Source organism: Spodoptera frugiperda, chromosome 7 (genome assembly GCF_023101765.2).
Source record: "Spodoptera frugiperda isolate SF20-4 chromosome 7, AGI-APGP_CSIRO_Sfru_2.0, whole genome shotgun sequence".
Classification (NCBI taxonomy): Eukaryota; Metazoa; Arthropoda; class Insecta; order Lepidoptera; family Noctuidae; genus Spodoptera; species Spodoptera frugiperda.
The window spans coordinates 11,017,436-11,044,176 of NC_064218.1; the positions used below are offsets into that span (position 1 = coordinate 11,017,436).

Consider the following 26,741-nt stretch of genomic DNA (forward strand, 5'->3'; position numbering starts at 1 on the left):
TTTCAGTCTAAAATCTGTTATATTAGGCATTTTTTAAATTGTGTCTTTTTGAACACCATGTTTCCTACTAATGAAACCAACAGGATGCTGCGAGGTACTATTCGAAAACGAAATGGCTGTTCTGGAGCTTATCAACGAAGTCTGCAGTTCAGCTGTTCAAGTTCGCGGGACGCTCAGCCCTCATGCTGCAGCTGAATGTCGGAAAGCAGTCAATGAGACCTGCGGAGTGGATTTAGCTGCATTCCTTAAACGGAATGAGAATGTTGGGAAAACATCTAAAGCCTTAATAGAGACTATGAAGAACAGCAACAGCTCTTGTCTGAAGGAGCACTTCGGAGTCCCTGTCTGGAGTCTCGGTGTCCATGTATCACAGAACTCGTGGACTCTGCAAGACAGTTAGTTTTCTAGAATATTCCAGAGTGTTCCATATTTGTTTGGCCCTCATTACAGAGTATAAGTTCCAAGATTTAAGATTAATGAATTCTGCAAGCCAAAGTGCAGTTGGACGCATTTAGATTATACTCAGTTAAATCAAGAGAAAGGTTGATGACTTCATTTATATGTTCAGTGTCAAATAATTTTGGTTCAATTGCTGTCTCACATAGTTTTTGTGTTAATATTGTCCATCAATTGATGGTGGTGACAGGAATGCCTTATATTCTGAATTGATGCCAAACAAATAGTGTTACAATATTTAAACAGACTAATAAGCATGGTGTGCCAAAATGCTTAAAGTTTATGAATGAACACTAACTAAAAATGTAACAATGTTATGTAATTTAATAAGAACTAATTATAGGGAGGGGAAACGGTTTCTTAAAAAAAAAATGCACGTTATACAAATTTTGTGTACAGTTTTAACCATATTAACTGAAAACAAACCAACGTAAACACTAACTAATAGGGTGCGTGACATCGCCGCGTCTGCGCACGCTGCTCATGATGAAGAGTCCCTTTGTGACTCGAAACTAGTAGAGCTTTTCTCAATATATTTACGTGCGAAACCATTGTTTTCAGGTATTTTAGTATGTCTCGCGATAGTTAGTTATTATAAAAATATAGTCTCAATTTTGTTCAGAATATTATAAAACTTTAAATAATGCAGGTAAGTTATGCAAGGCAGCCATTCTGCATTATTTTGGGCATCTTATTATTAGAAATTATGTTTTGTCGTTCGTTGTTTTAATACACAAGGAAGGTAACTAGATTTTAAACAATATTAAATCTGCAACAAATCAATTAATCAGTAATCCGTAAACATTTTAATCGATAAGGGAGGATTCCTGATTACCACATTAAAGTATTTTTAGTAGATTCAACATAAACAGATAGATCGTAGGCCGTTTTTGAAAATGTTCAGTAGAGAGTATTTCGAACTTTGGATGTGTCCGGTGTCTCGGCTATATCACATGGGAGTTTAATAAATGGTAGAAGTGTAGCTTTAGGGGAATAAATGGTCCAGGGTTGCGGATTACCTAGCGGGCTTACCGGAGGAGTAGGAACGGGGTGGTTTTTAGTCAGTAAGAGTCTGATAGGTACTAGCTCTCGCCTCGCTCAAGGCGAAAGAAGACATTGGATGATTTTCCCCCTTGTCTTTGACTGCCAATAGAAAACTGTTGAAGGCAAATCCTCCGCTACCGTCGGTCACCGGTGACCCCCGGTGAGTTTAAAGTGTTAAAAAAGGGGAATAAATGGTGCGATGTGTTATGAACCCGAACACAGTAGCACATGATACGCCTAACACATGAGATTCTGTAACCTTATCCTCATTAATTCAACCAGGCGTAGGTTTGCTTCCCGCCGTCGGTAGAAATGATAATCCTACGCTAATATCGCAGGGTCTTGTTGCATAAGATCGTCTTTAGTAATTATATTCTTCGTCCTACGATATAGTTACGAGTACTTAAAAAATTGGGCATCTTTTTAATCCTTCCTTATAAAATAATACGAAGTTTTGGTAATCAATTCTTTTTGATGGAGTATTGCGAATAACATTTCTTTTTCTGCGATCAAAAAGACTAACAATATTTTGTTCGTTAGTTGCACTACACTGGGCCGCAATTAGATTAAGAAGAACTGGAAAAACCTAGTTCTTATTTTTTATACCATAAGGCTCTCTTTCCTGCAAAAAATAAAAGAGGAAAGTGGATACTATTCCTTGTCCTCCACTCCCTATAGCTCCTACCCCATTATTGTAACAAATATTATCTTTCTTACTATCTCGTTTCAAATTACTTTCTTTGATATTTCAAATTTTTTTTAAGTTCAATGTTGGCTTTGTTCGTTTTATAAATATCGATGCATCTTAAATCATAAATCGTAGCCATCAAAGATGTATCTGTTGGGGTTGCCAGTCACATGGCTGTATGCGTAACGTTGAGGTTTACGTAGCAGAATTATATTTAGTCTGTGTTGATAGCGGGTGTTGCTTTGCATTTTCACACATTGGATTATGCAAGCTCTGTGTAAACATACTTCATGGCAAGCGTGAGTTAGGAAAGGTTCAGAAGCTTTACAATGTTTAGTGAAGACTGTATGAATAGATTTCTGATATTCTTTTTTTTCGGTTTTTCGAAAATTTCTCAGTGGTAGCATGGAGTCTGGAATTGTGCCCAGTATATGGCAATAAGCTCACCCCATATTACATGGGACTTTATTATAAATTGTGAAGTGTACATTGTACAATGGCATTACGTGCCGTAATGTGCAACTTTGTCTACTCCTTCGGGGATAAAAGGCGTGACGTTACTGTATGAATTGATTTTTGCTCACTTTTGGGTAGGGAATAGGACATTCTATACAATCTAAGTCTTCCGAATCTCACTTTAGGACCCTTCTTTTATCTTAATTTATGGCTTTAAATCCAATAAAGGTCAATATTGATTAAAATATAATCAAAATGGAAACTTGTAACTATCTGAAAAGTCCGTAAGAACAACAGTTTACAAAGTCCGTCTAAAATAGAGCCATCCCTCAAACTGCCTAGTAATAACAATAATATTTTGATACTAAACGTTAAACGATGATGTTTTAACATTGAAATTATGAATATTTGTTACTAGTGCTAATGTTTTACGACGCTACGCAGAATCCAGGAACACATGGTACCATTTAATGATTGTTTAGAGAAACGCACTTCTTCCCACGATGTTCTGAACAAAATGTTTCTAAGTAATTACAACTGCCGTTTATAGCAACCATTCATGCCTACTGGTATTACGTTGTTCTATTTTGTTTTCCTTAAGGAAGCTGATCATTTCTGTACGTGAGTTTTAATATAGGAAGCCTGATAACACCGATTTGAGACCAATTTGATTAATTCCGTGTTGTATTACAGTAACGTAGTAAGCCAAAGACGATTCTAACCATCAAGTACCAGTGTTATTATTTATTGGATTAATGGTCCTTTTTTATTAAGCATAGGAATAGTAGCTATCAGTTTAACAGCTTCTGTTTGCGGTCTAGCAAACATTTTCTACATTAGACTAGAAAATACAGTCAACATTTCCTTCAAACCTTGACAAGTCGTTACGTATTTATCGACACCGCATGAAGATTTCAACAATCATTTCGCTCACAAATGTAAATACAAGACGTTAGCTTTCACAATGCTATGTCGCTCCATAGCATTTCAAGTAATACTCGTTTAGTGGCCTCTGCGACAAGAACAAAAGTTTTAACGTCATTGTCACATTACTAAGGTCATATGTATAACGGTGAGGCTAGCATGACTTCTTGTTAGAATAGAAAATTAGAACCATTCCGATTTGCCTCTTCACTCTATTGAAATTTGGAATTCGTGTTTGAAACGTCAGACTTGTCTTTTGATCTCGAATTTGGTCTTTAGAGCGACGGAAAATTGGTCCTTTTGGCTCCCGTTTTAAAATGTAGTGTTTGTCTCTATTTTCGCTCTCTTATTAAAAGTTTTAGAGTCAAATGATACTTGTGGTTGGGTGTACAAAATACGTTTATTCCTCCTTTGTAGGTAAATACATTGCTCCCATTCCGGTTAGTTCTGTACAGGGCCAAAAATTGACACCAATGGCAATTAACAACGAAAATACCGGAAATAGCATATTAAGAAGAGTTTGTCGAAAGCATTTTTGTGTTTGTTCTAGTTAATTACTGTTTAGTTTAACAACAGTAAGGTACATTTTTAAAGTTTAAATTATCATAGGTATGGAAATATTAGTTGAAGGACAGACAGACAGAAAAATGGTGCGTATCTCCAAAACGAGTGTTTTTAAATGAGTCACATTTTAAAGTAAGTTTTTTCCGTTGTTGACATATTTGTTGCTTGATAGAGAATTTGTAACAGGACTGAGATTAGGTGACTGGACTGTCTACTTGTGTAGGTATTTTCCAGCATAAAATTAAGATACCAATTAATTTGCAAGACATTATCGAGATCTGTGCAGATAAACTTGGGAGATAATGTTTTGGCATAATTAATCTTATTACAAAATTTCGCTGTAGATGGTGTATGAATTGCATCTATTTACAATATTTTCGAGCTGCAGTATCATCATGTTTTCATCATCTGCCAAATCTATTCAGCCAAGCATCATAAGCACAAAGGTCCATTACAATATTCAACATTTAATATTCGGAGTATTTTGAATATATATTTTTTTAAGCTTGTGATTTCAACCATATGACTATCTAACATGACATGTGCACGATCAAATGTTTGTATAAGTTACATAATGTGTCGTTTGCATGACGATCTGGTTAGCACCGAGGAACCTTGGAGTCCCATATGTTTTTTTTTTAAACAAATTAGGTAACGTGCCAATTGAAAATCCGGGTCAAATTGATACCATGTGCGGTGCTCAAGTTTGGTCATATATCACGCATGGCTCGGCTTTTATATTTAATATTGATATCTCTACATTTTCTTGAGAAGAAGACTAAACATTTCCCTCTAGGTACGTAGAATGGATAGAACCGACTAAGTTTTCGAACCGAAGGACCTCATTTGATTTTTTTTTAAATCTGCTAAAATTATAGCTGTTAAATGACAATAAGAGGTAAATTATATGTGTTATTAATAATATCAAAACTAAATATTTCCCAAACAGTGCAACTACTACTAATATTTCCTTTTCAGTGTTCATAAAAAATAGGAACATTCACATTTATCATGCGACGGGCTCTGACCTAATCCTGTCAATCACGAGCCGACATTCAGTGACTCACGCGCACCCTATGCGGTGAATTATTAGGATGTGGCTGGTTACTACAAATAGGTTATAATTAATCTCGTGTTTTATGTGCATGGACGCCCAGGACCAAATAGCTGACTGGGTTTAAAGAGTGAAGCTATTAAATATACTTAAAAAAGAACTGTTAGGTTTACTTTAGAAAGGAGATAATGCTACAGAGGTTGCTACAGATTTTTAGAATCGTAACAGCTATTTAACTAGTAATTACGTATTTTCGTAGATTATGAAGGAGTAAGAAGTGGAGAGGTTGAATAGGCCTATGTCCAACAGTGGACGGAAACGGGCTGACTACGACGTGGCTCCAAATAACTCGTGAAATTTATACACAGGAGTCCGGTCGCTTCTTTGCTTGAACTTGGTTTGGCACGCTGTTGCGTCTCCAGATTGTGTGTGACCGCCATACTGGCAGATAATGGTTACTTAGCCCTTTACCCAGTCCTTAGCAATTGTTTTCGGAATAAAATCGTCACTATGAAATAGTTTTCAGTCTTTAAGTACGGCAGCTCAGCGTTTGAAGTTTCCTTGCCATTCCAGTGCAACATGGTCCTTTGAATCCTTTTCAGCGTTTTATTCTATGCAGTTACAGTTAATTTGATACCTTTTAAGGACTGTTTTATTCTATCCAGTATAGTAAATGTTCTAGCTTTAAGGACTGGTTTTGAGTCTGTCTTTTAATTTAGGTTGGACCAGAGTCGGAATAGAGTAGGTCTATTATTTTGAGTCTATAGTGTATTTATCTATCCTTATCCATATCATCTGGGATCACTAATGTCACATTCCGTTTGTCTGTTCCCTCCAGTAAATCAATAAATAAGATCTTTATCTTGCTAGTGGAATTTTGTGGTAATTAAATTAATCTCCTATGTTATATTGATTGTTATTAGATCGTCTGGATAAAATTGACAATAATAATTATCATTTAGGTTTGTAGTTGAATTCATGCTAGTTCTGTCTATATTTAATAAGAATGAATAATGTTGACTTCAATGATTGTGTATTTATGATTAGCTCTGATTCATGTTACTTGTAGTTTGCGGTTAATTTAAAGGACTAAATAATTGTTTATTGATTTATTTGTAACGTAATTAATTGGTACTTCGTAGTTGTATAATGATGAGGACTTCACTCTACAATTCTACATGATTTTAATTCTAAGCTCTAATTTGTGTTTACGCTTAATTGCTGTTCGAACTAACTCAACTCTTTGCGTGATCCACAAATTGTTGTTTCGGGTCTGGGTATCATGTGTATGTGTACTTATATGTTTTTAAACCCACCACGAAACCCACAACGCAGGAAAAAAATCCTAATGTAGGACAACGGTTAAAAAGAACTATTAATTTTGCAGAAGTGTGGTGTGTGGTCAAAAGTGTTGAACAGAAATGGTCTTTCCAACTATTTGCAATGTAATAAACGCCTAGCATTAGCTACTAAGTCATTAAATATAAGCAATTAACATGTCAATAATAATATGTGAGTTTTCAGTATTACTAACAACTTAATAAATGTTACTTAACAAAGCTTTACTTATTGGATGTTTCATTTTAACTTACCATCATTAACCTAAATAAAAAAATCACGGTTTATTCACGTAAGTTAATAGAGAAACACTCTACTAGTTTCGAGTCACAGAGGGACTCTAGTAGGCTGCGTGTCGTCGCCGCGTCTCGCACGCTGCTCATGATCTCCTGATCATGAGCTCTGTGACTCGAAACTAGTAGAGACTTTCCTCGCATTTAGTATGTCTCACAAAAGTTATTATAAAAATATATTATTAACCTTTTGATAATTTTGATTACTTAATATATGAGGATGAGACGTAATAGAAAATGCATTATATCGCTGTAAAATACAGAATATGAAATTTAAAATTGCCGACAGGTTTGCTTAATTAAAAATAACTAGGTGTTTAATAATAAAATACCTAGATAGATTCAGTAGCTACAGACCCTTATTTTTTTTCAATAAAAGTTCAAAATTGAATGAATGCGTAACCCGACATGTCAGATATTGGGTTTGAACCTGCTATTTGTATGTTTTCTCTTTCAAGTAAAGAAATTCAAATCAAGTGTCACAGTCGTGACGGAGTTTAACACTTTAAACATACTTCACGCCTTGGTATTAAGTACCAACATACATACATACATACATACATACATACATACATACATATGTACATAGTACACGTGCATTCAAAGTTAATGTAGAGCCACTTATCTAAATACAGTTCCTACCATTGTCAACCTAGACTAAAAAAATCACGGTTTATTGAAGTATCCCTTAATAAAAAAATACTTTACTAGCTTTCAGTCTCTATATGGCTTATTTATTATTATCTGTCAGATATTATAAGTATATTTTTCTGTGTGTCATTAATGCAGTAGGTACTCAGACATATTTAAAATTATACTTATTTTTGCAAATAGGTTACAATGTAACTCTTTTACAAATCATTATCTCTGTAAAATAAGTAGAAATTGAGGCCGGCATTTCATTAAAAATAACTAGGTGTTCAATAAGAAATACCTAGATATCTCAGTAGCTCATAATCTCTTAAAGTCCCCAAATCAAATAATAATAATGATTTTTTCAATAAAAGTTCAAAATTGAAAGAATGCGTAACCCGAATGTCAGATATTGGGTTTGGACCTGCTGATATTTGTATGTTTTCTCTTTCAAGTAGAGAAATTCAAATCAAGTGTCACAGTCGTGACGGAGTTTAACACTTTAAACATACTTCACGCCTTGGTATTAAGTACCAACATACATACATATGTACATAGTACACGTGCATTCAAAGTTAATGTAGAGCCACTTATCTAAATACAGTTCCGGATTCTAATAGACTTTGTATTGAACAATCCCTGGAAAAAAAATAAACTTTAAGATGGTCTCTAATAGCTTATCGTACATCTGTCAGATGCAAGTATTTTTTATCTGTGTGTCTTACTGCATAATGTACTTAGACATATTTAAATGATACGAATTTTTGATTGTCTATTTCGTCTCAAATCGTTCTCATCCTATCGGACTACCTGAAAAGAAATGCCGAAACAAACTCAGAGGTTAAAGTCCAGACAAACCAAATGATAATGATTACTTAAATTATTCCTTAATACAGAGAAAACAATTGCCCGGGTTAAGGTCATTAAATGAGTGAGTACGGCAAGTGTACCTACTCGTAAATACTGCATGCTTTGGAAAGAGACAAGCCAAGGCTATACTGGTCAAGTCTATGTGCCGTAATCGTAATCTCCTCGAATCATAGAAAGATGATCGGGCAAAAGTCGATGCAATACTGGGCTTGTTTTTCGGATTTTCGAAAATTTCTCAATAATAGCACGGAGTCTGGAATTGTCTCCGGTATGACAATAGGCTCACTCCCTATTACATGGGACTTTAACACAAAATGGTGAAAAGTGGGTGTGCATTGTATAGCGGCATTACGTGCCGTAATGTACACCTCTGCCTACCCCTTCGGGGATAAAAGGCGTGAAGTTGTGTGTGTGTGTGTGTGTTGTTCTACAGTCTGTTCGATGCATGTCATAAAGCAGATGGCACACTAAGCACCCTTCTTGCGTAACCAGTTGTTAGCCAATGCGACGGCCATTACCGGTCCGTATTAGCCAATTAGACGTGACTACGGCGCATCACGGTTACTGCAACCACTGTGTCATACATTACATATTGATGTACTTCTTATTGTGTTTTAATATGAGTGGACTGATTTCTTTTTGACTAACCCTATGTAACTATGTGAGGAATGATAAATACATAAGCTTTTTCTCATTTGGTCTTTTTAACGGAATTGTTATAAAAACGTTTTTGTTACCTATTTATTTTAACACACATGTTTTTGTAGCTTTCGTGATATTATAATTATTATATATTGTATAATTAATATACTCATGCTTATTACTACTTAAAATATGTAGGTCATAATCTAAATTGCTAATCTGGTCCTTTTCCCCCCCAGCTATCAAACAAGAGCGTCCTTTGATCCGCGGCGCAGGACCTCACCCGGCTTTACGCGAAAGAGGACGGGCGATACCTCCCGGAGTTCCCTCGTCTCCTACGAAGAGTTCCGTGGCCATGCCTCCGCACGTCAGGGTACGATCCTCACCGCTATCCGTGTATTATGATCTGGATATCAAGGTCAGTTCAGGTGGGAGAGTGCTTGAAAGGCTTCGCAAGGTAGGTGGGTAGTTCCTGGTGGTTTGTTGCTGGACCAAATGTTTTAAACGGGAGAAAAACTGAGTAAAACGAAATAAAAATATCCTTTTTGGAGTAATGTCTTGACGTAAATGCACCTTGAAAATAATAGTCATAGTATTGATGTCTGTGACGACAACACAAAAGTAATAGTACAGACTGTTAGTTTCATAATTCTGTTGTGTTGTGACCTATATCAAAAGTATCAGAGATTGATCATATTACTGGTACAATAATAACTTCCATGTCCCTATACTTTAACCATTGATATGGAATGTGTCACAGTAAGAGTGAAGTTTAAAAGACTTTTAAATTCTTGTATTTTTAGAAGTCTTTTTTATGGTATAAGCCGGTAAACGAGCAGACGTATCACCTAATCGTAAGCAATTGCCGCCACACATGAACACCCAAAACACCAGAGGCGTTACAAGTTCGTTGCCAGCCTTTTGGGGGTTGTTGGGGAATCGAGGATGGGGAAGTCTGATAACGAGTTAGAAATTTTGGTACAGCAACACACAAAATCATCGGGAACTATTCTTATATGTACTAATACTATAGAGCGGCTTCGCCTGTGGTCGGCAGTTCTAATACTGGTAAGTATGCATAGAAGCGCTTTAACAATATGTAAGCTTTTATAAAGCTTCATAGTACTGCTATATTCAGATACATGTAAATAATATTATGTTGGTAAAAAGCAGGAATGCAGGACTAACCGCCGTACTCAGAGTCATTTAATAGTTACTTAACCCAGTCCTTAGCAAATTGTTTTCGATACAAAATCGTTACTAAGGACTGGGTTAAGTAACCATTCAATGTCTTTGAGTGCGGCTGTTAAGACTGGTGTTAGTAATTATTTATGACTTAGTAGTTAGTGGTCCTTTGTTATCAGTTTTTACATGTCCTAAATATTTAAAACTTAGTTTAGTTTATGGTCTCACACTAACTGTTAAAAATACAGCTCTAAATCCAAAATATAGATTTTGGTTTGGCACCAACATCTTTACTCATATTCCGAAAGACCAATTACAATACATCGGACTAATTAATCCCCTTTAATTCAGATATTTCGTAGTATAGGTGCAAACAAACGCAATATTAGAGTAAACGAGATTAAACGTTTATTGTCTTTGTGTAAACATTAGTTTGTGTTGTAACTCGCAGTTTTGTTTTATGTTTGGTGTAAGTTTTGAGATGTTTAGGCTATTTTTCGATGGTTTTCTGACCTGCGGAGTCCCGAGGAATAAAAGTGAAATTGAGTAGAAATTTCCTGGTCGGTAAATACAACTTTGTATTAAGACATCACGGTATAGTAGTGTTTGTTTTGAACTTGGTATCCTTTCAGGCACTTTGTTGGAAAAAAGTAGAATTAAGGATTTAAAAAGTAGTCCTGTGTCTAAAATCAGGCCTAAATATAATAGTCTACAAACTTTATAGATTGCGAATGTTCTTAAATCGAACTAACACCAAATACGTTACAAACATTTAAAAATAACCTTTCAGGATAATAAATGAATATCAATAGCTATAGTTTCATTATACGCTAATCGTTTATTAATCAGTCTGAGTGCGGATAGAAAGACCGCGAAACGAGTATGATGTCATCATTATTATTTTCGGTGCTTATGGCTTCTGCCGCACATGTCGGCCACACCATCGTCTATAGAATATTCCTAGTCTAATTAAAATGATGATAAAACTATCGCAACAACGAGCACTAAAATAGAGATGCGTGGGAAATCATTTTATGGCAGAATGCGTGAACTTTAACTTTAGATTGCATTCTTATAAAACTTTAGATAGTCTTATCTGTGAGTTTATCTGTGATACTTGATTGGTGTTATAGAACACCCGTATTTTACTAGATAACTACTTTTATAGACATGTAATAAGAGGCAGCCTTACTTCAGTCATAAAGAGTATGAAGATGACAACAGTGCTTTCGCCAACTTTGCCAAATTCAATAGTTTCTCAGTGTATTTAGGATACAATAATAAAATACCCCCATCTTACAAACTTATGTAGACGGCTCTCTCATCTCTGAAAGAAACTTTGAAAGGATTAAAACCCAATTAGTTATTGTACTTCGAACAGCTTCTGACGAATAGGAAACAATGGCATGACACAGTTTACTAGCACTTGGCATCGTATCAAACTGATGAAATACGAGCTCTCGTTAATATCGGGGCTAGTTATAATCTCATTATTAATTACTATTGATACATTTAAGATCGACCTATTGGGTAATAGGTCTTTGGTAACAAGTAGGAAGAAACTCTTTATTTTTCGCTTATGAAATCTTAAGTATATTAGATTTTATGGTGGTCTCAATAACTTTTTCTTCAAAAATTAACTACGATTTTTATCGCCAGACATTAGTATTAACTGGTGGATGAAACATCGCCCTCTTCGTCTGAAAATAGAACTTGTAGTGCTTTGGGTGCGCTTTTATACTGCAGAGGCATCACGTAATCAATGAAGCAGATTTCAACTAATTTTACACACACACTTTTGGGGGAGGCCTATGTTCATCCATGGACGTTTTGTGGCTGATATTGTGGTGATAATAATGATTACACATAGAGATAAGATGTAAAGCGCTTTGAATAAGTTTAAGTGACGACATAAATATGATTCAAAAGGCCACGATAGCGGAGGTTTTGCCCTCAACAATTTTCTTTCGGCAGTCAAAGACTTAATAAATCTTAGTTAACGGAACTAAATCTTAGTTAAATATCTCCGCTCGCTGCCAAGTCGGCAAAGAGTGCTATGTGTCCCGGAATGTCAATGCGAGCCAGTCAAGGTCGGTTGCGTCAACGTCAGCTCTTGAAACTGCAGGGACAGGGACGCTTGATGCTTGTCAGCTGTTCCATTTGGTCGCGTATAAAATGGTTCTGAAGTTTATGAAGGGTCTTTGACGCTAAGCAGTTTTAACTTTGAAAACTGAAGTGGCGCTTAAGTCGTTTTGATTTTGGCTTATTATGGTGTTGTCTATTGCTATTTATCTATTATATAAAATAAGTCGGGTTTTCCTTCCTGACGCTATAACTCCAGAACGCACGAACCGATTTTAACGGTTTTGCATTCGTTGGATCAGTTCTGCCTCCGATAAGGTTTATAGCCGAAAACTCAGGAAAAAAAAATCAAAAGAATAGCTGGGAATGATATTTATTGGTGGCGAAATAGAGTTCGCCGAGTTTGCTAAGTTGGATTTACACATAGAATGCCTTATTGTATCATGTAACTAGATGAGGCCGAAAACTGGAGTTTATCTGGAGTTGTTGCTGCAATGTATCTCATTTATTCTAAAACTGACGTAGGTAAATTGAAAAATAATTATGATTCACCAGAAGACGATATTAAAGCCGTATGCCAATATTAGTTACAAAATAAAGCTTCAATGAATATGGAAGGTAATGTGCCTTTGAATATTAAAGTAATTGAAATTGGATCGCATCGAAGCTTCCAATATTCGTGCAATAATTTTAATGGATGAGCACATGGCTCTGGAAAATTCGCTGAGGCAATTTCGACCGGCCTAATTTAATAGTGTATGCAGAGTATTGGATCTGTTTTTTCTGTCTAGGTTATTATGATGTAACTGCTGCACCTGTAGTAGGTGCTTCGGTCAAGGAAAGTAAATAAAAGCTTGGCGTTTATAATGGAATTTGATTTGTAAATTATTTACTTATGGAAACAGGAAAACAGCCGACTTATAGAAGTTCTTGTTATGTAATTGAAAGTCATAGGATGTGTCATAGATAACTTCTTTTAACCAGTTTTGTGATTACATTTTACAATCTCACCATTTGGTTAATGATGAAATGCATCAAAATGTCGTATAGAGGACTAGTTAAAATTATTTAAAAAGCCGACCTACGTAAATATTCAACACAAATTCTTCACGAATCTTCAACTCACAGTAAATTTGGTACAAGACGGTAAAACAATTAACACTAAACCGCCAAGGAATACAATTACCCTTGAAACTGGGCTAGTTTATTTACCAGTTACAACGACTCTGTCAAAGAGGCCAATAGACAGTTATCTTTAAGTCAGAATTCAACATAATGCCTTTGAAAAATCAACATTTGCATGATAGTGAGGCGAGAATTTCAGTTTTTTGTTTTGTGTGTTTAAATAAGAAGCTTTATGTACGAGTGGACGTTTGTTGATGAGTTAATTATGATGAACAGTCTACGTCAATGGCTGGCCTGTGTGGAACAAATCTGAGTTCATTTGGATCCGTTCGGTTTCTGCGTGTAATTGACCATTTTAGTCTTATAATTTTCTTTTGTCTGAGTAGCTAAACAATAATGATTGTGATAAGTTTATTGGAGTTTATAAGTTAGAGAATGTGTTGTAATGGGCCGTAATGAATGCTAAATATATCAGATGATTTATTTTCTAGAATTTCCCCGAATTAGAAAAGTTTTTTACAATTCGCAGTTATTTGGTCCTTCAGCCCAAAAAATTAAGAACATAAAAAAATTAATATTAATATTTCAAATGAAAACTACTATATTGCGAGTACCTTCTATATTTATCGAAACCTATTACTTACAACTGATTTACATAATACTTAAGTAAATGAAGAGGCTCTCATTATCAAACTTATACATACATAGAGGCAGTGTTCAAGTGGCTCTTTCGCTTTCTTAGAACTAGGCAGATAAATAAACAAATGTGTGGCTGGCATTGGTCGGAGCGACCCACATGCGTGGCCTAGACACAGTGCGCAGAAATAACCCGCAGTGACACTCCCGCGCATCGCGCATCGTTCGCGACGCCCGCGACCGTCGCTACAGTAATCTAATGATTTATGGACTTTCTTTTTAGCTACTGTCCACTTTATTGTGTAGGTTTTCTTTTACAAGAATAGGTGTATATGTAAATGGTATTCTAGAAAAGAGAAAAATAGGAACCTTTTCACTTTTCGTCTCGAGTAACTGGATTCACAAAAGGACCAAAACGTCGTACAAATGATTTTAACTGTATTGTTCTAAAATAAAATTTAGAGTTTTGCTAAGATGTAGTCTAACTTAACAAATTATATTAAAATTATAGGTACATGTCACAATTTGTAAAAAAAAAGTATCAAAGAATCTCTGCATGTCTCAAAATTTGGTCCTTCGATACGAATACATTCATCTTGGAAGACTAAAGCTGTCATAGTTGCGTATGTAAGTAGAAGGCCTTAACATATAAAGGTAGCTTGCCCCTAGTGATACGGCAGTGGAACATCAAACAATTTGTCAATATTAGGCTCGGCCCGTAAGACAATAATCTCGTTTAGAGGCCGCCTACACTAGCCAAGTACTAACATTGCTCATAGATTAAAACTACAGATACGACACCGACACATTAAAACATTATTTTTACCTTAAAACAGGATTTTGGAAGCACCATACGGTCATTACAACACTTGTATTTTATTCGTAGTACATAACTAATCCGTACCTTTATGAATTGGATTCAATTTATGACAACTTTCAAACAATGAATAGTTCGTGTTGTGGCATATAAATGAATTGTTCTAAACGCATTTTATTACTTGGGAAGCAAAGCGCCATGCACTATTGAGATAGCTTTCACTCGAGTGACTGAAATATGTAAAGAAGTTGTTATTTCAAGTGGTGATTGCTAAAAGCAATCAAGTTGACAAATGGAATAGGTTTGTAGCTTATGTTACTGTGACAGAGTCATTGTGTGTGTGTGTGTGATTGTGGTAGAATACCTAATGTGGTAGTCTTATAGTTTGGTTGAGATTCAAGATTTTTCCGTTGTTTGGTGTTGTTTTTTATTTGTCTTGGAAATCTAACAACCACTTTTAGTTTAATTTAAATAATTATATTCTATGAATAATTCTAATTGTACTTTTATATTAAAACTTTTTTTGGTCCTTTTGCACTGCAATTGCTCGTTTGTTTGTCAATCATGTAAAACATTCGTTGAACAGCTGACGATCTTAGGTGTGGTAGACAGTGTTGCGGTTACGAGGTCGCCTACATGCAGCCTAAACATTTGATCAAAGATTAGGTGTTATTGGGCAGATGGGTAGGCGTTCATGGCAACTTTATGCCTAACAGTTTGATGCATTCACTTAGAGAGCAACCGATAGGCAGATTTTTTTTATTGACTTACAAAGGTACAATTTTAGTCCAATTTTATTAATGATTTGACTTTAATCTTGCATGTTAAGGACTTGAAAATCTTCGTAAAAGAGCAAATACAAGATTTTTTCGTAGGATTTAATTCGGGCTAAATATGAAACTGTTTTGCTCAGACTAGTTGTGTGGCATTCCAGTAGCAAAGATAAGAAGCCCATATTTTGACAATGATGCAATGACTTCCATTTTGAGTGTGCATTACGACAGTCCAACACCCTATTTAAGTTTGACAATGAGTAACAAATTGTTTTAAAATAATGAGTAAGTTCGACCAAACGTTAGGCATAAAATTATCATACATTTAAATCAGTCTGCTTGATCTATGATTCAAGATCGAATGTAGGATGATTTCCCTTTCTAAGTGCATCTAAATACGAGTAAAGATATTTCAAATCATGTATATTATTAAACGGAGATTGGCATTGAACCCACGTCACATTAAATATTAGTCAATTCAATATCTTTGTGAGAATCCGAATAAAATAATAGCGATTTGTCAGTATTGGTTGTGTCCACCTACACGTTTAGGGAACAAATCTATCAGATGTCAATATGGTTACTTGGAACAATAGCTTATGTAACGAAGAGGCGTATTTTTGTATGTTATATAAAACACATAGGAAATACATAATTTGTTCATTTCTAATTGATGTTAGAGCTAGGGTGTCATGATCTTAAGCAGGATGAGATGATTTTCAACAAAGTGCAAGTTTCTATTTCCATTTACTTAAATATTGCATAATAGAATAGTCAAAACGTATACGTGTGTTTACATTAGACACTCTTAATACATAAGGAAAATCGACATTACAGACGTTTTTAGATTATAACGTCAAGTAACGAAAAATTATTAAAATCACAGAAGTTATTTAAATATTTACTCATCGTCCATAAGCGACATGATCATAAATAATTATGAGCATTTTACCACCGGAATGTAATCGTAAACCCTGTTATGAAAATATTATTTATCAGCTTTACGCTGAGCAGTAATAACACGGAATATTTTAGACATAGTTAACGTTTCTGGGCGGGGTCGCGTATTCTGTAGAAATTACGTAGCTACAGCTACGCTGGGAAAATCTGTGAAAACAGATTTTATAATAATATTGATTTTGTTGGTTTTGCTATCAGTGGAGTTTCAATTGGAATATACTAACTTGTTTTTTTAACAATGTTTATAATCATAATATAGAGCAATTCCTAAGTAGGTACAGCAACTATTTTTGAAATGCAATGGAATCGAATTTTCAGTTTAATGAGCTGTACATAATACCTATAGTGCAATGTGCTTAAATCGATAAGTCGATGATTATGGATGCAGTTATAAACGTAGTCTAGTCAAAAAATAATCAGCTACATTTTTAAAGACATTGGTCCTAAGTTCCGCAAAATAAACATTAAACAACCTCGCGTCCTTGGTAGTTACGAAGAAATTTCTTAGACACAACACATTACCGACACGTCCGTCATGGAAAAATCGCAAACACAGATTGTCTAAAAGCTGGTAAATACAGGAAACCATTACGGCATGTCGTAAACCAGAGCGGACAGTACACATTTGATTCGACGAACGAATCAGCACGCCAGTATCGTCTCCAGGCGTCCGAAACGATAATCGTGTCATTTATAATTTAAGCTGCTTTCGATCGTTATATTCAATTTAATTTTAAAACTAAATATCTTTAGTGGAAGTGATTAATATTGAAAACTATGAAGGATTTGCCCCAACCCAAGCAGGTACATTTAAGTGATATTCTGTGTTGCCTACTCCTGGTTTTTAATTATTCAGTGTTCTCCGAATAGATTTTGTTCTGTCACAGCGTTTCGTTCAGACAGGATTTTCAAATTCTCTGAAGTGTCAATTCACATTTAGGTCATTATTCAGCAGTTACGCCCCAATGCTTATATTCATTAGAATAACATCAATTTCCTATGAGATGGAACTGGCGTCAGTCTGAAATAAGTAATTTGTAATATGTATTAAATTGGTCTCGTGGATCTCTTTTTTGACTATTGAATAATTTTTAGTCGACTGTATGAAAGGTATTGTTTTTTACAGTGATTATCTGAATATATTTTTATACAATCGTATTAGATAGAGGTGTCTCTTAATTGAGATTAGATAATATATAAGAGTTATGTTGTAGAGACTGGTCAGCCAAAAGGATGGCATCGAAATGTTCCAAAGAGCTTTTGTTTCTGTAGTAAATGAGCTTCATAAGAAATAATTAGTATTCACTTAATTTCTTAAATGTTCAATCCTGTATTTGATGTTATTTTACTCTATTTCGAAGTACATAACTACATATCTAATAAATAAGTTTAGAACGTAGAAATTGTAATAGAAAACGAAAAATCAGCGTTATCGTTGTCATATTTTAGGACATCTATTTCTGTGAATGCTATCATACGTTCAATAGCAAGAATATTTTTGCAGTACGCCAGATATTGATGTGTATGTGTGAAGAAAGTAAAACTGTATATCAATTAGTTTTTACTATTTATTGATTGTGTGTGTTTGAAGTTGCTATTGTTGCCAATTTGGCGGCCGGTCAAATCTTGTTTGCTGTTTAACTGAACGCTTTGAACTAACTTTTAATAAAAAAATATTAATGTAAACAACCTGTGCAAGCAAACTAACTTTCTTTTCTTTGATCTTATTTTATTTCTGTCCGTCTGTCTGTATTTTCTTTCTTTTAATTTTACAAAAAGAAGATATTTTTAATAAATTTTATGTTTACATCATTAGTAAGAGCGCAGTATTAGTACCTGTTCAAGATTTTAATCTTATTTACCATTCAAAAAGGTGTAAGATACCAACACCTGGTTTTGAACCTATCTTTATAAAAATCTGGAAAAGTGACTGTCTGGATACTCCTTTTCTCCCTATAATAATATTAAACCAGCAACGAAAACTTATTTGTGTAAAAGCTGTAAGTACGACGGTGGTGTCTAGATCAATATCATCAAATTGTTGTCGTAAGGTAACAAAAGCAGGAAATGGTAGCATCAGCTGTAAGAGCATTTACTTCATCCTCATGCCATTCACAAGATGTCCGTTCCAGAGCATACATTTCCGTCAAAACCCTTGAGATTAGCCGGTAGCAACATGCCGATAATTATTATTTAGAGCAGTTTATTGCAAGTATTAAACCTTTACCAAAATCTAATAATCTGTCTTTACAAATTCTAGCCTCCACCAATCCCCGGCATGCGTCCACCGCTGGGCTCTCCCGGTGGTCCAGTGCCCACACCCAAGTCTTCCATGGGCTTCGTGATGCCGATCTACACAATCTGCATCATCGTCTTCTTTGTCTACACTATAAGCAAGGTATGGTTAATGTTCAGTAGATTAATTATCAGGTGCTTTATTCTTGATATGGTAGTTAAAACTAGTTAACTACTGCAAAAACCAATTGAAAATTCGTTGAGTCCTTTTTTTATTTATCACGATACAGCCGCAGTCAGACTGTTAAGTAAATGGTCAAATGGTAAATGGATTCAGGTTCAATCTTGGGTTGGGTGGGATTTCATCATCAGAAGCCAGAAGACGTCTACTGCTGAACATCTAATGGCCTCCTTTAGTATTAGATTATTTTTAGCAGCAGCATAGTGTGAAATGATGTCCGATCTGTGGCAATACCTCTTATTTACATGTGACTCATTATAACATTACTGGCGAAAAGTAGGTGTTAATGTGGGTGCAGTTAATATGTATTTAATCACCAACCAAGCTCATTAAACGAATCTATTACCGCTAGAACTTCTCAAATGGACCCTGTTAAGCAGAAAAGATCCAGCCAACATTTTATTACTTTTGAGTAAATGAAGTTTAAAGTACATACATACATACATACATATCGTCACGCCTTTAATCCCCGAAGGGGTAGGCAGAGGTGCACATTATGGCACGTAATGCCACTGTGTACACCCACTTTTCACAATTATATATTGTAAGTCCCATGTAATAGGTGGTGAGCCTATTGCCATATACCGGACACATTTCCAGACTCCGTGCTACCACTGAGAAATTTTCGAAAAACCGAAAAAAGCCCAGTAATACTTCGCCCGACCCGGGAATCGAACCCGAGACCCCTTGCCCGGCAGTCGCACTTGCAACCACACGGCCAACGAGGCAGTCAGTGAAGTTTAAAGTTAGGCAGATAATAAAAAATAGGTGCTGTAAACTAACTGTAAGGTAACTTGTTGACTGGACCTTTTCTGCTTAACAGCCTCCAAATATAGCATCTTAGAACCATAAGGTAAGGCCAAAGTGCAGTACAGCACTTTAGAAGATAAATAATTACAGCGTTCTATGTGTAATTCTCCAGATTCTGTTCAGACGGACCGCAAGTTCATCGCCCTACGAGACCCTACCACCAGATCCTCAGTTCAGGAGACGAGTGTTCAGGGATGATTCCAGGAGTACACCTGACAAATTAGGTAAGTTCTCAATGTAATTAACACTAGCTATTTTTATAATGATGTTAGGAGCCGATCATTTATTGATGCCATAGAAAATATGTTTTTTAATTGGCAGGTTGCGAGAAGAGTGGATAAAAGTCCACTCAAGGTATAGAATGTCTTATTTTTGTCAAATATCATACGATTTAGTTAGCTAAATTGGGATTTAAATTAATTTGAATTTGTATGGTATGTTAGGTTGTCTTCTCATGTTAAGTTAAGCCTAAGTTTTATTAATGTGTAATGATATGTATTCCACGAACGTGCAATGTTCGTCTACAACTACATACTTAAGTTTTTAGAACATTTCTAATCAAAAACTCTTGCGCATGCAGGACCTAAAGAGCGGGACACAAGTAAGTAATATGTTGTTTTACGTACATTTCTGTGTAAACAGGAAAATATCGATACTATCGGTGGCAGTTCATTAGTGAAATAATAATATTACGGTAATGATAAAACAGGTCGCCACGATAACCGAACAAGCTTTGTAGAACATGAATTAGTTGAACACAAACTGAATATTACCAATTGGCTTAAATATGTACTGTTTATAATCATTAAACACGGAACACTTGCAAATGTTTATCAATTAGATGCAACGGATTGGCACGTAGCACTTAGAGAATATATTCATACCAAAATTTCGCTCATCCGTCAAGAAATTACATGTTTTGAAAGAAATCACTTACGTTATGTAGTGTACACGTTACTAAGATGCTAATGGGTTGGCATCACCACGGGGCGTTACGTAGATAGAAGTACAAACACAGTAAATATAAATGAATTGCGTTATTCAAATGATCCATCAATAACGTCGTGTTTAACACTTAGTATAGTGGTTATTTGTTAATACCATGTTTTATGTGTAAGATATTAATATAGTCATATATTATGTCAAGAATTCTATAATGACTATAAGTCGCAAATCATCCCAACTTCATAACATGTTCAAAATTAAATTCCTGCATAAATATAAAGAGTTGGGCAAAAGGACCAGATTGTGTCTCAAAGGACCAAGTTTTGTTAAATACAAATGACCTGATGCTTAGGGGACGTGGAGTTGGAAGCGCTGAGGGCTCGCCTGGCTGAGACAGAGCGCGCGATGCAAAGGATCGTCAGCCAGCTGGCTCAGCGCGACGCGGTATTAAAGGCAGACTGGTGGACTGGCTTCAGGACTATTTTGAGCGTTATTTAAATTTTTAAATTGACTATAAGGACCAAATAATACATATTTATCTGTCAGTAGATTTAGTTATTAGAGATAGATTTGACCTAAGCTTCATACAAAGTGTGTCAAATTTACGTCTAGTAACATAATGACTGACAAATGAGTATGAAACAATGAAATGACCGATTTTCCTTAACCAAAATATCGTCCAAATAACCTGATTACAAGCAATAAGCCAGTTTATCACATCTGTCGTGTTTCTTCGTTATAAACCGTATTATTTAGATGTGTACCTAGAAGCTTGCGGCATGGTGACGGTTGAGCCCTTTTATAGTTGTTCGGGTTGTAATTTTAACTTGCAAATACGACTGCGATGCATCCAAACGATTGTGGAATCTAATATCTTAGGTATAGAGTTAGAATTTAGTTTATAGAGTGGATTTTTGGTAGTAAATATTTTCTGATTTGTATCCCGTTTTAACATGGTAAACGTCTATGGGTCCCTATAACAGTAATGTGTGTTTTTTATTAAATGTCTATTATGGTGGTTCCATTTTGTAATCATTTGTGTCTGTCCGTCTACCTGTGTTTATTGTTGAAGATATAATGTGAATTGAATGACATTATTGATTTAAAGATGGCTGTACCCAAAATAAGCTTTTGTTTGATACCTTTTGATGATTATTTTTACGAATTGACATGAAATAAAAATCATTGGAGTAATTTTAATTAAAATCACATACTTTTGTCTCTGTGCCGACCCAAAATAAACAAATAAGGGGGATAATGGCCAGGATAAAGAAAGAAATACATATTTTGTGCTCTTTACTGTCGAAGATAGTGCGGTTGTCAAAAATTCACTTTATAAATCCGTTGGAGCGGAGCGAAGTTTTACCTCCCGAGATAGTTAAGTGTGAGTTGGCCCACGTCCAGCAGTGGGGAGCATGCCCAATCGTCTGATGCATCCCGTTTATTTTCGTCAGCGTCCTTCGTTGTTTGTTTTTATGTCTATTTTTATATTTACGTTCATAATATCAGTTTTATGCTAAAATTATTTGATATATCCATTCATGAATTTTAAAATGATAATTTAATTCAGTCGAATCAAGTTATAAACCGTATTTGATACGGCTTGCTTTTTGTGAAATTTGGATGAGAATTTTGCTTCACGTAAATATTTTTATACATTTGTCTATGTGTCTTCATGGGGAAGTTAAACCAAGTTATATTAAAAAACAACTAAAGATATGAAATACATAATATGAATATTAAAAGAAACCCTAACAGGCTAGACTGTACTACACAAATATCAGTCTAACCAATAAATTCTAGTTATTAAACTAATATAAATGTTGTCGGGCACAGTTGTTACCGCCATATCAGGGCTGGTAGCCGAGGTTCAAGAGCAGATGGAGGCGAGCTACGCGCAGAATCAGCAACGACAGGTCAATGCATGCAGCCCTGCTGCCCAACAATGTCATTTATACAATAGAACAGGGGCCTTAGTCTGCTATTACAATTGTGTCAGAATGGTCGATCACTGAGCAGTGCGTGAGGGACGGAGCTATGTAGGTTGTATAGCTCCGTCCCTCTCAGATAATTCTGACACCCCCAGGTTATAAAGCCTATGGTGTATGTGGAACTGAAGTGATTGACAGTCTAAATTATCTCCCTAAAATAATGGAGTTGATGAGAGATGAGAGATGTATTAAAATATCACGTATTTTCTGAAAATAAAAATGTCAAATGACGTGACACAATTACATGAGCTGTGACGTAGCAAAGACGCCCACTCCTTGAATTTAAAGCACTTTGTAATTTTAAACAAAAACGCGCCAAATATGTTTATATGGGATAGTAATACTTGTTTATTGGAGAGCGTATCGTCATTCTCTTACTCTCATTCTCTTTATTCTCATCGAAAATTCAGTCGCCTTTGGTAATAAATAACTATCAACGTCAGTCCACATTCACACTTTATAGGCTTTAAGAAAATGTTGCTATTGTAATAAATGTCCTTGTTTTGGCTTTCTGGTCCTATAGTCCTAGATTCCATTTAGGTTAGACAAGGTACTCTTGTCTGGTCTAGCTATTTTTTATTTTTAACCTCGCAACCCCTTCCAAATATCCTGTCTTGCTATCTGTTGATTTTTTATGTTGGTTTTTATCTTGTTTTTTTTTCATCATTTTAAACATCATGCCATAAAAATAAACTTTAAAATTGAGCAGTCGGTCCAACATTTGCTTTCAAAAATTTAATCCAAATCAGTTAATCTGCTTCAGAGTTTAACATAACACAAATACTCATTTAACTAATAAATAGACATATTTTTGCGGTAGATAGGCCAGTAACCAAAAATAAAACAAAACTTTGAACCCAATTAACACTACAAATCAGTTCATTTTTGCTTAACGGACAAATACCCAATTACACAACAAATATATCTCTGTAGGTACACTTCGCAGTATAAATTGCAGTTATAAAGCTTCTAATGTAGGGCGCCCTGTCTTCATTAAAATAATATTTCATGGCAATAACATTTTGACTTACTATGGCTTTTCTGCAATTTATAATCGGCTTGCAAACCTTGCAATATCTTTTTGCCGTTTATACTTCTACTTGTGGAAAGCGTCAGAGGCTTAAGCGGATTTTTAGCTTAAAAAAACATTATCTGATGTTTCTTTAAGAATTATTTTTTTAATTTATGCCCATTTTTTAAATATTAGTGAAATTATATTTTAAAAAATCTACAGTTTTGAAAGATTATCTAGTCACAGAAGTATACACAGGTTTATGTTCAATGTGGTCCTTAGGTACGAAATACTAAAAGGACAATTTATTTCAATTACTTTAGCTAGTACTAATTATAAATACTAAAATGCTCTAGAAACTAAACTATATTCCTATCAGCACATTTTCATACTCTTATTTATTCATACGTTATTCATATCTGTCTTCGTTATAACGAGTACTAGATAGTTATGGCTCTGGCCAGTATTGCCAGCCCGTGCCAAAGTATTGCCATTTATACAAACTTGGCACATTCACACGACTAAACGATATTTAAACTGTTATCATTCACAGCGATTCACTTGAAAATGGTTTTTGAGACTTTCTTCTATTTATTGTTTTGATAGTACTGTTATTATGGTATATTATTAAGGTACTGTTTACTCTATTAACAATAAATCAGAATAGTGTAAGTAAGAAAACAATCTATCCCTCTTACCGTTTACTATACCACCTTGTTGAAAAAAAAAACTGCTCTACGTATAGATTTGACTAGTTTCAAGCCAAGCCAGAGGCTCACATTCATCACATGAACAGCATTCCGCGACAGACTAGACTAGTCGAGTTCCTAGTCAAAGAGTTACGTTAGGAAGCGGATAACTTAATAACTAATTTAATATATCTCACAAAAGTTATAATTAAGACTATACATGTTTTAAAAGTACATTATACATTTCTCATTATTATTTAATTACAACAGGCGCTTGTTCTTAATCTTTAAGTTCTTCATATTTTTTCTTCATCACTTTCTTTATCACAAGCCACATATTTTATATAATCACATCATTTTATCCCTTTTCGACGGAAAAACATATTATATTATGTTTTTAGTAATTTGTTACTTTCTATCCCTTTTCCATTGTTTCACTTCCATGGCCTATTCGCATGTTTAAAGAGTTGTATGTGTTGTCTATGTCTGCTATCGCCTTTGTCTGCCTGCACCAGTTGTCCGATGACTAACAGAATAATTAATAAAACATCACATAATAATTTCCAATAATAATTATTATTATTAATTAATAAATAATTGTAGTTTCTGTGTCTAGGTTTTATAAAGTACACTTTGTAGGAATATTAATAGGAAGTAATAATATGCACACGTTAAAAGGATTTTTCATTTTGTGTTTTTGCTTTTTAGTTATTTAGAATATGCCGTTGAAATCGATGATGCGTTTGTGTAAGGAAGGTTAAACTTGTTATTGGAAAATAATGTACATAGTAATGTGTTCGAAATGTCTACCGATACATCGAATTTCATTGGTATAAGGACCGTAGACTACATACTATTTATTATTCAACTAGATTCTGCCCACGACTTCACCCACGTGAGAAAAAAGTAGTCAATGTGTTATTCCAGAACATAATGTACTCTTGTTCTAAATTTCATCTCGATCCCTTAAGCCGTTTTGACGTTATTGTGTAGCAAACTTACACACAAAGTCACAAAATTTCACATTTATAATATTAGTATTAGATTTATAGGTACTTACAATTTATCAGAAAAAATGAGCCAGAATCTACTTATTCCAATGTTTCTAATTCTGCTTAACTTAATACCTGAAGAACTTATTCTAGAAGATGAAATCCTGTAGTCTACGGTCACACACATTGGTATTCTTAGTTACTGCGCCTGATTAAAATACACATATAAATCAATCTTGTACATGAATAAATAATATAGATTTTTTTAATTTATCTTTGTGTTCTGTGTTTTTCTAGTTGCGCTAGATATAGCAAAGTTTGTTTTTCTTTTTGTTTTTTTTTTCGCAGCTTCTGTCTATAAGCAAAGCTTAGATTATAGATATAGACGCGCATGAGTGTGCCGTAGAGATGTAACTAGTGTTCTGGTGATAGAAGGAAGGCAGAAGAATCTAATAGAGTATTTAAATGTTACAGGATGCACAGGATAACAACGCTCGCCCATACACGAATGGGACAATATTGCACAACAGTGGGCCGGTACACATAGTCGCTAGTGAGTACAAGGAGCCCACTAAAGAGAGCTTGGAGAAGAAGGAACCATCTCCTGCACCAGAGGAACCTAAATCAGTACCTGAACAAACCCAAGAAGAGAAAGAACCTTCTCCCGAACCTGAAACCCAAAAACCTGTGGAAAAAGAACCTTCTCCCGAACCTGATACCCAAAAACCTGTGGAAAAAGAACCTTCTCCCGAACCTGAAACCCAGAAACCTGTGGAAAAAGAACCTTCTCCCGAACCTGAAACCCAAAAACCTGTAGAAGAACAACAACAGGCTGAAAAACCCGAAGAACCTGCTAAAGAAGAATCTTTACCTCAAAAAGAATCAACACCAGAGAAAGACACTCAAGTAAAAGAACCAACTCCTGAACCGAAAGAACCTACACCTGAAGTCGAGGACCAAAAAGAAGAAGAAAAAGAGATAAAAGAAGTAAGTCCAGAAAAAGTAGCAGAAGAAACAAATGACACTGACAAATTGATCAAATTGGCTGATGATGTAAAAGTGGAGAGGAATGGAGATGTAAGACACACAGAAGAGTTCATCAAAGAGGAAGCGAAGGCTTCTGAGGCGCAGAAGGAGAAGCAGTCCACACCTGAACTTCTAGAAGAAGCTATCAAAGATGATGATGAACAGGAGAATGCTAGCGTTAAGGTGAGTTTCGAAACTTCTTATTTTTTAAATGGTCCTACATTTTCTGTGGCTGGTCTTTAAGGGATTGGACAAAAAAT

General features: G+C 35.1%; 1 protein-coding gene across 11 annotated transcripts in view; it reads left to right on the top strand.

Moving 5' to 3' along the window:
• LOC118265760 (muscle M-line assembly protein unc-89) overlaps positions 1-26,741 on the top strand; it is a 37,865-nt gene that overhangs the window by 1,698 nt on the left and 9,426 nt on the right. For 2 of the 11 annotated variants that reach the window (XM_050695113.1, XM_050695107.1), the window contains exons 2-8: positions 84-395; positions 9,202-9,380; positions 18,801-18,938; positions 19,939-20,050; positions 20,407-20,427; positions 21,124-21,215; positions 25,930-26,664. In XM_050695113.1, coding sequence (XP_050551070.1) covers positions 84-395; positions 9,202-9,380; positions 18,801-18,938; positions 19,939-20,050; positions 20,407-20,427; positions 21,124-21,215; positions 25,930-26,664 — 1,589 coding nt within the window. Of the gene's footprint in view, positions 1-83; positions 396-9,201; positions 9,381-18,800; positions 18,939-19,938; positions 20,051-20,406; positions 20,428-21,123; positions 21,216-22,607; positions 22,688-25,929; positions 26,665-26,741 lie in introns of all 11 variants that reach the window. The other 9 variants (XM_050695110.1, XM_050695114.1, XM_050695111.1 and 6 more) reach the window with 8 other exon arrangements.